This window comes from Phalaenopsis equestris, unplaced genomic scaffold (assembly GCF_001263595.1).
Source record: "Phalaenopsis equestris unplaced genomic scaffold, ASM126359v1 Scaffold001062, whole genome shotgun sequence".
Classification (NCBI taxonomy): Eukaryota; Viridiplantae; Streptophyta; class Magnoliopsida; order Asparagales; family Orchidaceae; genus Phalaenopsis; species Phalaenopsis equestris.
Window position 1 is genome coordinate 8,979 of NW_018165501.1, and position 16,261 is coordinate 25,239.

The 16,261-nt window shown below is 33.3% G+C and overlaps 1 protein-coding gene across 1 annotated transcript; it reads left to right on the forward strand.

Moving 5' to 3' along the window:
* Window positions 1-954: 954 nt before the first annotated feature.
* Window positions 955-1,512, forward strand: LOC110032938. The gene has a single exon (XM_020736732.1). It carries the CDS (start codon window positions 1,082-1,084, stop codon window positions 1,289-1,291), a length of 210 nt encoding a protein of 69 aa, XP_020592391.1. The 5' UTR covers window positions 955-1,081; the 3' UTR covers window positions 1,292-1,512.
* The last annotated feature ends 14,749 nt before the right edge of the window (window positions 1,513-16,261 follow it).

Here is a 16,261-nt window from a genome sequence, read left to right on the forward strand (position 1 = left end):
GAGGACACCTTCATTTATAATAATTTTATACAGTATATGATGATAGAAGATAGAAGTTTAAAGAGGACACCTTCATTTAGTATTTGATGGTTTCCTTCTTATTTTATGATTAATTTGGTCAATTCTATCTCATTAGTTTTGGCCTTACAGTTTTGGCTGGATAGTTTTGTTGGGTATTTTTTTTTGGCAATGTTGTGCCCCTTTCTCTTCATTATGGCTCAACAAACTTCTTGTTTCATCTGGGCTGCACATTAAGACTAACTTTGCTGAATTTTGTTGTTTTACGGAACATCTAGGGGTGAAATCTGCAGTTGGTTACTCTGTTATACTTTTTTTTGAATTCCATTGTGCTGCCACTAGTGCTGATTTGGGTTAAATATTTTGGAGACTGTTCATCTAATTATGCAATCTCGATTACTTGCAGTCCTGGATGGGGTCTTCTGAGTTGAGAGGAGGCTTGCTTATCTGTGCTCTTTTGGCCTTCTTTTAATCTAAATCAATATGAATTCTTTTCTGAAATCAGGGACTGAATGATGTTTCTGATTTGCTCTTTTGTTGCTTTGGATTTTCTTGCTGCAAAATTAGTGTCAGTTCTTGGAGATTTTTCTTTGTTGGTTTTAGCTTGGATTAATATTCAAGATTTAGGGATTATATCAACTAATAGCTGAAGAAGAATTGGCCATCTCCTTCATATACATCTAAACTTGGGTCAAAATTTTTATTTTTATTTTAACAAAATTAAGAAATATTTGTGTACAAATCACAATTCTTATACATTTACATATCCAACTCTTCATTAAACTTAAATTTTATAATATTTTATCAATGCATACAAATAAAGTTAACAAACATCATTATCTAACAATTTTCTTAGTCATAAAAACAGCCGGATAAAAACATTATAACAGCCCATCAACAGCTGCGGCAGCCTGCAGGCCATCCCTCGCCACCCCACCACGTGCGAAGCTGCTAGTTTTTTAATCATCCGCCTGGAACTCCCCGCCATCCTTCATTTTATATTAATCCCTTCACCCTTCTCTCCACCTCGCTCAACTTCACTCGCAGAAAGGAAGGAAGGAAGATGGCGGATTGGGGTCCGGTTGTTATTGCTGTGGTGCTCTTCGTTCTGTTGACGCCTGGACTTCTGTTCCAGCTTCCTGGAAGCGGAAGGGTGATCGAATTCAATAGCATGAAGACGAGCGGCCTCTCCATATTCATACATACCATTCTTTTTTTCGCTCTTATAACGATATTCCTCATCGCCATAGGCGTCCATATCTACACTGGTTAGATACTATTCATCCTTCGAAGCTTTAATTGATTTGGGAACTTGTTGTGCGAGAGAAATTTCGATTGAGATGAAGAAAACCTTCAGTAATTTCATAGATTGTTCAGTTATGTTGTGGCATTTTTTTTTTTCCCTCTTTTGGGTTATGATACAGAGTCTTACTTGAGCCTATTGTACTGCTACAAGAGATAGATTGATTTATCCCCCTATTAATTCAAAATTTAAGGATTGTTTTGCTTTGCTTTAGATTGCACTTATTTAATTGATGAGATCATGTCATTTTGTCCTAGTTTTTCAATTTTCCTATGGAAAATATAAAATCGGTTTTAGGTTTCTGAGGTAATGATGCATAGTATCTAATTTTTTCATTGATTTCTTCAGTTGGTTAAACTAGTCGCTAGAAGATACTTCTTATTTTGTTTTGAATTTATGTCATGGAAAGATAATTAATCTGCTTGATTCTTTTATAATAAAGATTGGTATACTACTGAGTTCGTACGAACAGACAAGATGGTGCAGAACTGAAGGATTAAAAGCAAAAAACGAGCAGGCACAAGCAGGAAACTACAGGAGAAGAAGAAAGCCAAATTTCTGTAAATCACAAGACTTGTCAAAAACTAATCTGCTCCATTCCCACCACCTCTCGATGGCAGGGAGAGGAGTCGAAAATTGCATGAAAAGGGGACTACACCCCTAAACGAGTAATTAAAAAAAATATAACAAATAAATAAGCAAGTATAATACAAAATTTAGATAATGCTAATTATTATATAGAACTATATATCTGATTGGTAAAGCCACAGATGTTTAGTTGTTGCTAGCTGCTTCAATTCTCTTCCACTTCCGAAGAAGTTGACTCGAGTCAGAAATTCGAGTTACCCCTTCGTGAGGTGGATGATAAACATATAGATCAGACACATTGAATGTCGATGAAATATTGAGGTCTGGGGCCAATTTAAGTATATAAGCATTATCATTTGTGCATTTACTAATTGGGAATGGTCCAATCTTATGGGGGTTTAACCTAGAATAAACTCCTCGAAATATTTTGTGCATTAGGGTTTTATCAGCTTGTTTGTAATTTTTTGACGAAATTGTGAGCTTATCGTCGACTTCCCGCAGCATGGATTCAAAATTGTTCACTCATGTTTAAGCACTGTTGCTTTTCGGCTTCGGAATGATGGCAACATCAAGTAAGAGGATTGGTTCCCTAATAAAATACAATGTTGAAGGGAGAGCAACCCGCCAAACGATTAACCAAATAATTAAAAGTGAATGTTGCTTAACCCAATTATTCTTCCCAATGTTTCAGTTGATTACTTGCAAGACAACGAATCATATTTCCTAAAGATCGATTGACGACCTCAGTTTGCTCATCATTTTGGGGATGATATGCCGAGCTCAAGCAGTGGTCTGTCTTGAGTCATTCTATAATTTTCTTTGGAAACAATTTATGAATTTGACGTCACAATTAGATGTGACGCTCATCGAGATATCATGTAGGTGTATGATCTCTTTAAAGAAGAGCTGAGCAATGTTGGAAGCATCGTAAGTTTTCTTGCAAGCAATGTAATGAGCCATTTTGGAAAAATGATCAACAACTACCATGACGGAGACGGATCCGTGTTTGATGCGAGGTAGGCTCAAGATAAAATTGATGCTAAGATCTTCCCAAATAGAATGTAGAATTGATAATGGTAGGACTAGTCTGATATTCTAACTCGTGCCCTTATAAATTTAACATACCAAATAATTCTCCATAAACCCTCACACGTATCTTCTTAACCTAGGCCAAAATATTTAGATAGCACAAGTTTGACAGTATGGACCCTGCTTCAATGAGTTGTCAGTCCTTCTCTGTGACAATCTTGAATAATTTATTGTCCAAGGTAAGTTTTAGGAACACACAATTGGTTGCCTTTTAAAAGATAACCTTGTTGAATAGAATAATCTCTTTGAGGAGAGTGTTGCTTACAATTAATCCAAGCAACAGAGAAATTTGTATCATCATGGTATAAATCTCGTAAAGTTTACATACTTGTGATGCTAGTTTGGATAACAACTAACAAGCTTGCTCTGCAACTCAAGGTGTTCGCTACCTGATTGGAGTGATCGACACGATGTTTCATCAAAAAACTAAATTTTTGCAAGAACAAAACCCACCGAACATGCATCCGATTGAGATTTTCTGCTCTTGTAGGAACTATAAGGGTTGATGGTCACTAAACTTTATTAATTCTTGATGTATTAAGTAATATTTTTAAGTCTTTAATGCCCATATAACCTTATATATTTCCTTTTCATATGTAAACCACCTTTAGCTTGTCATGCTGGGCAATTCGCTTAAGATCTCCACCGACTTCTCCGCTTGTGATAGAATAGTGCCAATTCGTACCGTTGACGCATCAATTTCAACTTATTATACTAAGTATAGGAGTTAAATTTAAATATTTTTTCAAATTAAGAAAACTCACTTGTTCTTGACCCCAATAAAATTTTTTTTATTTAAGGCAATCAGTTAGGGGTGCAGTAATTGTACTAAAATTTCATATAAAATGCCTGTAAAAGTTGGCAAATCCATAAAAACTGTGGACTCTTGTCATTAACTTGGGTGTTGGGCACGATTGAATACATTCTATCTTTTTAGGATCCACCTTTACGTCTGCTTGCCCTATGTTGAAGCCTAGAAAATGAACTTCCATTAAAATTAATTCACACTTTTATAAATTAAGAAATAATTTATGATCTTGGAGAGTGGTGTACAATGACTTCAAATGTCCCAAGTTTTACTCTAGCGACTAAGTATACACTAGAATATCATCAAAATAGACGAGACAACACTGACCAATAAAAATTTTCTCAACTTTATGCATCAACCTTCTGAAAGTACTTGGTGCGTTGCAAAAACCAAAAGATATAACTTGCCATTGGTATAGATCTTTGTTGGTTTTGAATGTCGTTTTCCATTCCTCACGCTGGCGGATACGGATTTGTTGTTACCCACTCCTCATGTCCAATTGAGAGAAAATGACAGCCCTTGCAAGTTTATGTAAAAAGTCTTCCATACTAGGCATTGGAAAACTAAATTTTACTGTGATCTTATTAATTACATGGTTGTCTATACACATCCTCCAAGAACTATCTTTTTTGGGCACAATCAATGCCGGTATCGCGCAATGACTCATGCTATAGCGGATGAAGTTCTATTGTAATAATCTTCTACTATGTCTTAAAGTTATGGTGTTCCTTGGGGCTCATCCGTTAATGGGCAAGGTTTGGTAGATCGGATCCAAGAATTAGATCAATATGATGTTGAATGGCTCTCAGAGGATGTAATTGATCAGGCAATTCATAAGGTGAGGCATCCAAAACTATTGGATTAGGGCTTCAACTGAAGGGTGCACCTATTTTGGAGTCGAATTTTGTTCAGCTACTAGAACCGCATATGCTATGTCACGTTCACTGCAAATATTCAACTATTCGGAACCAGAGACAACCAAATATGCAAATTTTTCAGATTTATCGGTTGCATCAGGGGGTCGGAGATGGTGCAAAAGGTAACAATGTTATCGGCCATCATACCAAAAGCCCAGGTCAAATTGTCAAGCCCTACCCAGAATCAAGTAACATACATCCATATCGATGACGTCACAAGTTCTTCCCAATAGAAAACATCTCCTTACACAATTTTGTCACTATAACCTCGACTCCTTTTTTTAATTCTACTAACATTGTATGACTGGGGATGTTTGGTGATTTTTTTTGAGGTCTTTACAACAGATTTATGTATCACATTCTCGATACACCCACTATCCACAATTAATTCACACATTTCACCTTCGACAGTCCATCTCGTCCAAAAAATAGTATTGTGTTGGGATTTAATAGGTTGTCTCGGAGCGAGTAGCTCATTTTTTAGAATGCAGTTTAAGATCTCCCCTTCATCGATAGGAATCTCTTCCACTTCACCTTCTTTGAATGGATTATGTTTGGGACAATCTTCATCACTATCTCCCTCCTCTTTTGCAAGTTGAATTTTTCTTCATTTTGGTCATTCATTAGATCGATGGTTGGATTGAAAACATCTAAAACACTTCATGGGTCCCGGTCGCTAATATAACTATATTTATGATTCACCATTTTGCCAATTAATTTCTCTTCCATTGGATGTGGCAACCGAATTGGGCGTAGGAATTGGGGTGGGTCGATTGTTCTGAGGAGGTCCCTTACCACCATCTATGGAAAATTCAGTTGCTGGCTTTCGATGGCTAAATGAGCAAGGAGTCTTGTTTAACTGAAGCTCAGCATTGTAGCAATTTATTGCTTGCAATGGCGACCACACAACATTCATCTCCAATTTGTCTTGTATAGCCTCATTCAATCTTTCAATATAACAAATCACAATTTGTTGGTTAGATTCACGAAGATTGTTACAGGCACTAAGATGGTGGAATTCCTCAGTGTAGGGACTGACTGGTTTTCTTGGCCAGATCTTTGGAATTTCACATACAAAATCTGTTCATAACACAAAGATAAAAAATGGCGTAGAAATTGCTTCATCTGAGCCCAGCATTTAATGAGTCTTGTTCCCTCTCTCTAGTGAGATTGTGTCACTTGCTACCACCAAGCCCCCGCTCTCCCTTTCAATCTACAGTTGACGTAGCCCACTTGTTTTTCAGTATCAACATCCATAAACTAGAAGAATGCTTCCACGACTGCTCCCAATCCAAGTAATCTTGGATATGCAGTGGCCATCGAAGTAGGGAATATCAATCTCTACCTTACAATCACTGTAAAGATGATCCTTACTCGGTCGGAGGCGATGTAGAAATTCTTCGAGCAGCTCTTCTTCATTAGATTCCTAATCAAAAACCGAGAAATGGGACCATTGCGGATGTGTCCTTTCTCCATTGACATGGACATGATCCAGGTTCAGGGGATGGTTGTGTTGTTGCGTGGACTGTCATCCGAGTGTGGTTGCTGGAAAGGTTGCTCCTCCTCCATTGCGAAGGAGCTGAAAATCGAGTAGGAACAATTTTTACAATGCAATAGATTAGTCAAAAACTAATCTGTTCCATTCTCCCCACCTCTCTATAGCAGGGAGAGAAAGGCAAATGCAACAGAAAAGAAGAGGACCACGCCCCTAAACAAGTAATTAAGGAAATAAAGCAAATAACTAAGCAAGTATTATATGAAATTGTGATAATGCTAATTATTATATAAAAGTATATATCTGATTGGTACAACCAGAGATGTTTGATTCTGGCTAGCTTCATCACAATATATATAGTTCGGTGTGCCATATAGACTACAAAACTCCTGGGTTGGTGAGCCTTATCGACAAAGCTATATGGACCTATATTCTAGGCCATATTATGTTCAATATATTTAATTTTTTTAAGTAGCATGCCCTAGGTAAGCCTCAATTACAAAAGGTCGTAGTAGAAAAGCATATAAAATTAGAAAAAGCATATTCATTCTCTCTTCAAGGTTCTCCTCCTAGGCGCACTTTCTTTAATAATGTTGTGTATCCGCAGATGATATTGGATCTAACATTAATTGCTTGGGCAAGTATATTGTCAGTAGGATATTGTGTAGGAGGCACAATCACTTCAACATTTTAAATAAAACAAATTCTGTCTGGCTGATTTTTTAATTCTAAAATAAAATAAAAATAAAATTGAATAAAGTTTGAGTATGCTTGCACAAACTATAGTATTTTGTGTAGGACTTAGAGTTTCTTAAGAAAAATTATAAAATAAAATTAAGAATGTTATATTAACAAGAATATAAAAAGAGAAAGAATGTAAAAACCTATTATGCTGATGGGAAAAATATTACATCAGGACTCCGAACGTAGAGCTACGTTCATATTGCAATAATTAAGAATATCCCACTGTGTTACAAGAATATTCCATCTGGTTTATTTGTAAATAATGAAGTGTTATTTGAGTATTACATGTTGTTATTCTATTATTTTGCGATGTTATCGAAATATTCCCTCGCGTTACTTGATTTTGGGCTGAAGTGTTATTAGAATTTTCCCCACTTAAGATTAAAAGTAAATGAAATATAAGGTTTCAAATCATCACAACTTATTTTAACATTGAAGTCTAATATTTCACACAACTTCCTTTAAATACTTAAACACAACCACACTTGAGATTAAAAGTAGAAATCATGCACGCAATAAAGAAATTTAAATTAAAACCAAATGTAATCACAAAGATAAACACTTATCTCAAATCCTCTCCACAAATTGTCTTTTAAGTTCTTTTGAATTCTCTTCCTTCACTCACAATACAAACTAAAACTCAAAATAAAAAGAAAAGTGGTTGGCGGCGGTGGCGGCAGTTACTTGGATGGATGATGGTTGTTGGTTGAGATTGACTGGACTTTTTTTCTTTGATGATCCAAGTTTTTTTTATAAAAATCCAAAAGATGTCTTGGTGTCTTTTCAAAATGTGTCTCCATTCAATGAATCTTCTAGAAGTTGTCTTCTTTCAAAAGCCAATTGAATGATTTTTTATGTCCATGGACTATTTCCCATATTTTTACCAAGGGTTGCTTCAAACACTTCTTCAAAAATTCGTCCATATTCAATTAATCATCAAATAACTACTTCTGGCGCTTAGGCGTGACTCTCTCTGTATAAATGGAGCGTAAGCGTTAGTCCTGGGTGCTTAGGCGACTCAGTTCATTTTGCACCTTCTTCATTTTTGCTCCAAATTTGACCCTTTTTGACTTCTTTTACTATTTTTCATCTATTTGATTGTACCTGAAATAAAAACACACAAATATCTTTCATTAAAGTACAATCTCTCAAAAATAGACATAAAAATGTGTATAAAAATTCTATATATTTTAGGTGTATCGATAGACATCTTTATTGGGGGCATTATACTCAAAGTTTAAGTTTGTCTAACTATTTTAGCCTCCTTGTAGTTATATATTTTCATTAGGGTAAGTCTCTTTTTTTCCATCTGGAAAGCACATTTCAAACTAAGATTCAAATCAACTTTCAAATCAACCTTCAAAGCTTCTCAAGTCAAAATTCAATCCAAACTTAATCTTTTAAGCAAAATAATCACTATACAACCTTTCAAATCAAAACTTTAAACTCAAATATTTGTGACCAAAATTTTTAACTCAAACCCTAATCAACCCAAATCCTTAAATTAAACATTAAACTCAATACTTCTATTCAAAATATATCAAACCTTCAAATCAAAACATTGAAATCAAAATATTTAAATCAAACAAGTCAAATCCAAAATTTCAAATCAAAACTAACTCTTTCAACAATTTTCTATTCTCAACCTTAGGGTACACCTTCTTCCTAGAATTAGATAACACCATCCTGGGCCTTTTCATGAGACATCTTCATTGGACTGTAAGTCCCATTCTTTGGATTCTATGAAAATCTTTTCAAACTCAGAAACTCCCTCATTTGAAAATCTCTTTAAATCTTGAATAATTTCATTTGAAAACACCAAATTTGAAATCCTACATGATATAAGCCAATACTTTAATTGAGAGTTTACTTTTCACTCGTGTTCATAACTTCTGGGATGTAATTAACTATGCAAACTTCTCTATGTAAGTATACCAAACTTCAAAATAAAATTAATTATATCTCACACCCTTAAGGTAAGGAAAAATGTTTAGTTAAATTAGAATAATAAATCTTAAAAACATTCATCTTTAGAAAAATTAAATGCATTTTGAGGTAATTTTTCTACTATCATGAGTATTAAATTATTATTCAAATGTTGTATTCATCAATCAGAGATAAATCTTTAAAGGAATCAATTGGACATTTTTACATCATAACAAAAATAATTTCCTACCAAACATCTTTTATCAAGAGTCCTTTTGGGTATCCCTCAAAATGTTATTGACCATTTAACCCAGGCAAAATATATTCAAATTTACCCTTTGGTTTAGATATGAAGTCGTTCTGAAAAGCTTTTCTCATACATATACTTGGGCTGAGTGCAATCTAATTCACTTTAGACCTCTATCCTCTGAATCATAATACAAAAACTATCTTATAGGATATCTTTGTATATCACTTTTTTATTTTTTTCTTCTTCATATTTACCCACTTTCATTCTTACTTTTTCTTTCTTTATCTCTTCTAAACATAACATGTTTAAGAAAGGAGTTCTGAAATGGACAAGTATGAAGAGGGGTCTCTCCAAAAATAGAATGGGGTGTGAATAAAAATATTTATTATTTTGTGACATTTTTCCTATTAAACATAGCTCGCTATAAGAAGATAGTATATAGAACAAATCTAATGCTCATATCTCAATCTCAAAAAAACACATATGAAATAAAACCTAAAATATATGAATAGAAGCATCCAATCAAGAATAATTGGAATGTGTAGAAAATTCTAAATAAACATTACCCTAGAATAAACAAAACAACTATAGATGTGTAATATCATAAAAAATTAAGCATATGTAGGTTAATATGGTTAAGGACCAACTCATATGATTTTGATAAGGTCACCAACTCTAGCTCCATTTTAAGGATCTATGTGAACATGGATCTATTAGTTTGGTATGTTAAATATTTTAAAAAAATCTTCAAAGTATCTACATATCTGTAGTCATATTGAAAAAATATAGATTTTTTTTTATTTTAATTGATTGACCTTACATATTATCTAATAAGATAATGTGACAAGTTTTATAATATATTATAAAAGGTAAATATAAATATAATTATTTTTGGAAGATAGATTTTATTTAAAACTAGGACCTTATATATGATCTAATAGATAAAAATGATGCTTCTTAGGTCACGTATATCCCTATCATTATCATAGGAGTATGATTGTAATACAATAATATCCATTATTCAAAAAGAAATACTCATTAAAAATGTTGATTAGAGAATTACAACCAAAGAGCCAAAATTTAGTTCCAAAATTAAATATCTAATGCTCAAGATTCCATAAAAAATAGTATACACATATATCTAACATATAGACATGATAGAGCATACAAAAAAGAGATAAATTTGGAGATTTGAATTTTAAACCTATAATGATAAGTAATGGTACAGAAAAAAGAGTATGCACATATATCTGACACTAAACATAATAGAACATACAAAAAAAATAAAATAAATTTGGAGATTTGAATTTTAAACCCATAATGATTGGTAATATACATTTAAAAAATAAATATAACTAATATTTGAATTGTTTCTCCAATGCTTAAACTCCATAAAATGGAGGGCATGTGCATAAAAAATTCACCTCATAACATAAGCATATGATAAAACACCTCATAACATGATATATAAGCAAGAAAATATGCATATGTGGTGTAATTTTGATTCATTACACAAAACAATTTAGCTAGCTAAATATGATAGATCCACGAGCATCTGTCTTCAGATGAAGGTATCAATAAAATGATATTTTCTATGTTGCATATGACATATGATACCAGGAGTGGATGGGTAATAAATCACCCACCTATAATCTAAAAAAAAAGGATTTACATAGTATGAAAGGACATGAAAATGTATAACAAGATTATGATTGATTTATAAACATAAAAATGAAGTGTAATCAATATAACTAGTAAATTAAGGTGTGTCCACAAAATCCATCTATGGTATAATCTAACAAAAGGAACGAAAAATGATAAATAATCACATGTAAGTGCATGAGTAAATAAACATACTTGATAAATAAGGACAAATTATATGTTTTTTGTGAACAAGATATATTAGCCCATCAGCTAAACGTTTGCATAGTGTCGGCACATTTTTGGTTAAGGAGTTATGAAGTTATCAGTTGCTAGGATGGATATCCCAACATTTGTTTTAATTTAATTTAATACCTATATAATTTGAAAAAAAAATAGTATTTTGAATTTTGAAAAAACAAGATAGGACCAATCTCATAACTCCAGTAGTTTAAATAAACAAGCCTCATACCGCAAGTAATGTATTCACCCTGAATGATAAACACACCACTTACTGGTAAGGCTCGATTAAACAAACTAAAGATTATATGACATCCGTTAAGTCTGCGAAACCATTTTTAATATAAGTCGATAAGTTCCCCTATTTAATATGAAGGATTAAATAGGGTTTATACTAAGTTGGGTTCGAAAATGCTTCCTATAAGGGCAAGCCCCTATAGTTAATTACATCCTAGACAACCGAAGTCATCTAAGAAAACTCTTGATAAAAATCAAGAGAGATTATCTTCAAGGAGTTCTAAGGAATAGAACTTTTCAACGAGACCAGACAAAGAGGTGTGAAAGGGGAATGACTCAAATTTATAACATTTTTATTTTGGAATCCAAAGGAGGAAGAACTAGGGAATGTCATAGATCTTGAGGAGAACCACGGTGACTTCCCAAAACTATCCAACTGTTTCGCTTCAATTTTAGGAGAAATATTTAGGTGTTTCATCCTGACAATTTTATTTAATTAGGGCTTACATTCGTGTGAAACGATTACACAAATAGCCTGGAAGATGTGAGAATTTAGGTCATAACGAACGACAACCTTAGAACCCTAAGATGAGTTAGGACTTATATTGTATAACAGAACCATACAAAGGCCTAAAGATAAGTTGAGGATTTATGTTGCATAAGCAAACAACCTCGAAGTCCTATGAATTTGTTGTTTAATTTTAAGAGAAGATATGCTGTTGTAGATCCTCTTGCTGTTGTAGAATGTTGCCTACAAGAAAGCTCTAAGCTCCTCGATGAAGTAGCAGGTTTTAGTTTTAGAAATGTCAATTGAGGAGATGAGAAAAATATCATGTTTTAGAAGTCACTCATGTTTTTTTTAGAAGTCACGTTTTCTAGTGTGTCAGATCATGATGTCAAATCAATTATTTCCTAAGGTTATGGTTATTTAAATTTTATGGGGGATATTAAAGTTGATTAGAGCGACACCGGTTAGGATCCTACGGTTCCCTCATTCCGGCACTACTATTTTCTTTCGGATTCACTTAGTCCAAATGAATTTACTAAACTCAACTTAATGAGTTCCATACTTTCATTTAGACCATGGGAAATCTCGTTAGCAACCGTATTTTACCTTCTTCGAAGGATTCCCAATTATCTGATAGAGACGTTTTAATTTAGTTGCAATTTTGGTTTTTTTGTGATATTTGTGATTAAATCTTGAGTTGTCTTATATTTTCAATGTTGTAACGGTGAATTTTATCTTGTTTGATTTTTAAATTTTTGTTTTGGTTTCAGTTCTTTGGCTATCCTAAAAGTTTTAGTAAAAGCTATCCTAAAAGTTTTAGTTTTGACATGCAGGGTGACATCGTTGTTTAACATGCAAGTTCATGAGCAGGAAAAGTACAGTAAAAAAAGTGCAGAAAAAAAGGATGTTGTAAACTATAAAAGCATATCTGTCGAGTCTTCTCGTTCCTTCACCTGAAAGTTCAATACTTACAAGGCATATGTATATAATTTTTGTAGTAATTAAAGCATGCTTGTAGAAAAAGTAGGAAGTACAAGTTCAAGGTATGTGTGTCAGATCCTATGTCATATCCTAATGGGTCTTATTCATTTAAATGTATAGATAATTTCTTAAGCAAGGCATAATGAGTTAAATCATACTGCAAGATGTCCAAAAGAGTATGAGAAGGATCTATGGGCCAGACCCCAGGCATCTCACAATCCCTTGAAAAGTCTCGAGTTTATTCAAACTCATTATGTTGTTTAATAACTCATCCCTATCATACCCTTATTCTCAATGAACTGATGTTCTAGTCAACCCAAAGGATGGGTTAATTATCACTTGATGTTTTGTTTGTAAATTATATAAGTAAAGACTCTTGGGGGCAATTTGGTTTAATTAAGGAGGTTAGCACTTTGATTTTAAAGATGGCTTGTAGTGTTTTAAAAAGTTTTAAATTAGTTATAAATTATTTTCTAAACCTCATTAAACAAAATTTTGATTAAGCTTGATTAAGCCTAGTTCACTACCAAGCCCTTAAAAGCTTAATGGGTAGATTTGTAATTTTAGAAAAAAGATTTAAAAGCTTATACCTTTAATCCTTATCATGAATTTTAAGTCATTTCAAAACTATTAATTGGGGCTTAAAATCAGTGAGCTATGATCTTCCAGAAATCAAACCCCTCACCTTAATATCTTTTCTTATTTAAATATTATTCCAAATTTCATTAATTTTAAGGAAATTACAAATTTACCCTTTACAAGACCAAAGTGAGGTTGGTTACTACCATTTATCCCTTTCATATTCCAATCATCAAAACATATTAATTAAGATTATTTGTTGCCCATTTAGCCCTTTGGTTAAGCCTAAATATTTAATTAAGCCTTAAATTCCAAAATTATTATTTTGCCCCTAAGGCCCTAATACCCTATAATTCATTAAATTAAACTCAAATGACTTGAAAATTTTAAATTACCTCAGTCATGGGTTAATTAAAATATCAGAGGAGAAAATGTGATTTTTTTGAATTTATTTAATTTTATAATTATTTTTACTACAAAATAAGGATTTTTCAATCAAAATATAATAAATGAATCAAAACAAAACCGTTGTCCTTAAGAAAATTATTGGAGGTTCATCTAGGTCAGAGGACCACTTGGACCAATTTTCATAATTTTTAGAGGTTTAATTTAATTATTAGATTTATTTGTATTTTCTGAGCATTAATTAAATATAAATTATTGTTTAAGTAGAAAATTAATTTTTATATTTTTATTAAATCTCTCTGAGTTCAGGGAACCCAAAGAAATAAATTTCATATTTTTTGTGATTTATATTTTAATTATTGGAATTATTTTAGTGAAAAAATAAAGAAAATTCATTTTAAGCCTTTAGAAATTAATATCTTGACTTGAAAAATTAGGAAAATTATTTTAATTGGTTCTAGGTGATCAAAAAGTCAAATGTAAAAATTTTAGTGTATTTTTATAGTTTTTATAATTTTTATAATTTTTAATTAATATTTAGTTTTTTAAATACCCAAAAATAGCTTAAAAATGAAGTATTTATTTTAATTCCAATTTTATTTTTCTTAGGTTTCTCTAGTCATAAGGAGCTCCCAAGACCAATTTGGTAATTTTTTGAGTTTTATTTTAATTATTATAATTATTTTAATGCCAAAAATGTGATTTCACTTGATTAATTCATTTGAGTGGTTAAATTAACTCAAATTAACTTGAAATTTTTATGGGAAGCTCCTATAATATTAAATTACAGTGGAGAATGATTTTCATGTCATTTAAAATTATAATTACTCCAATTTATATTTATTTTATATTTTAGGTTTTGGTGACAATTATAATTATTTTTAATGAGTTAAACCAAGTTTATATTTTTCCTAGGATCCTCTGACCAAAGTGAACCTACCAAAATAATTTTTATATTTTTCTAATGAGTACTTTAATTTTTATAATTATTTTACCAAAAACAAGCATGATACACTTGAAAAATGGAGTTCTCTGTCTTGAGATCTCCCTTGACCTTGGAAAAATCAGGAAAGAAGCCTCATGATAGAGAGAATCAAAGCCCCAAAAATCATGTCATGGTAAAATATCTATGCAAATGGAGAATCAAAATAAGAAAAACACCATTTAATTAATTAAAAATTATACATGCATCAAATGGACATGAAAATATTTCCACATTGTTCTCCTCTATTCACTGAGCAAGAGGATATTTTTATTTTATTTCTGTGATTTTTTCACACCAAGATATAAATTTTTGAAGTTCAGGTCATTAAATAATTCAAATAAAAGACTATTTTTCTACTTAAGTGACGCGGCGCTGACTGGATCCTCGTACGCATCGAACAGACGCATTTTGTCACGGGATTGGGCACCGCTAGCTGAGTCAGCCCGCCTTTTCGAACCATTCATCCGTCCAAAGCAATCAGAGCCCTCCTTTCGATACACACTCGATCAGTCGGTCCTTCGTCATAGTCCCCAATGGACTGAACTCGCAAGCCCTTCAACTTAAAACCTTAATATCTCTCTCGATTCTTAAGTAAATTAAGTACAATTTATTCATATAGACTCGTCTTAACTAGGAGAACATATCTATACGGTTGATCAAGCCTTAAATTAAGTCTATAAGCATGGAGAATTAAATGAAGCTCGGTTTAGGGTTATGGTTCAATAGCTTTACCCAAGAGGTGTGTCCTCGATTTGATGCTTCTAAAAGCTCACCTTGGGTCTAAAAAGCTCATAGATGAAGCCTCAAGCAATGGTGAAATGCCTCGACTCAAATTCAACCAAGGTCGATTTGGGGGTTCAATCAAAGTCCACCTTAGGGTGCTTTGGTGATAGGGCTTTTGTGGGGGATCTTCTTCTCTCACTGTGGGTATCGTGTGGCAAAGTCCACCTTAGGGTGCTTTGGTGATAGGGCTTGTGTGGGGGATCTTCTTCTCTCACTGTGGGTATGGTGTGAGTGCAAATAATTTAAGTTTTGTGAAGTTTTGGGGGGTGTCCTGTTTCGGGCTTGAATTTGAGCTCCAAAGTTGAGCTCGAGCAGTGGGCTTAAGGGCTTGAGGATGGTTGGGTTGAGCTCAAGAGATCTTGAAGAAGCTCTGGAAGCAATTTTGTAGAGTTTCCCCAAAGAATTTGAAGCTCTCTTTGTTTGGCCATGGAGCGTGGGTTTAAATAGAGGGGGAAGGAGAGGCCATTAGGGACAATTGGTCGGTGCTTTGGGTTGCTTATGTGGATGCCAACAATGTGAAAAAATCTAATTAGTTTGAGTTTTAGCCAAGGGGGAGCATTTAGGCTTGGCTTTCCTGTAGCCAAGGTGGCCGGCCGATATGTGGATGCCAACAATGTGAAAAAATCTAATTGGTTTGAGTTTTAGCCAAGGTGGAGCATTTGGGCTTGGCTTTCCTGTAGCCAAGGTGGCCGGCCGGCCATTGAGGGGTCACCATCTGACTCAAGGAGGTCAAGGCTTCGGTTTGGTGAAGTCAGTTGGGGTTG

What these genes read in the sequence shown, in the direction of transcription:
- LOC110032938 (XM_020736732.1), top strand. Translation starts at nt 1,082, where the DNA reads ATGGCGGATTGGGGTCCGGTTGTTATTGCTGTGGTGCTCTTCGTTCTG.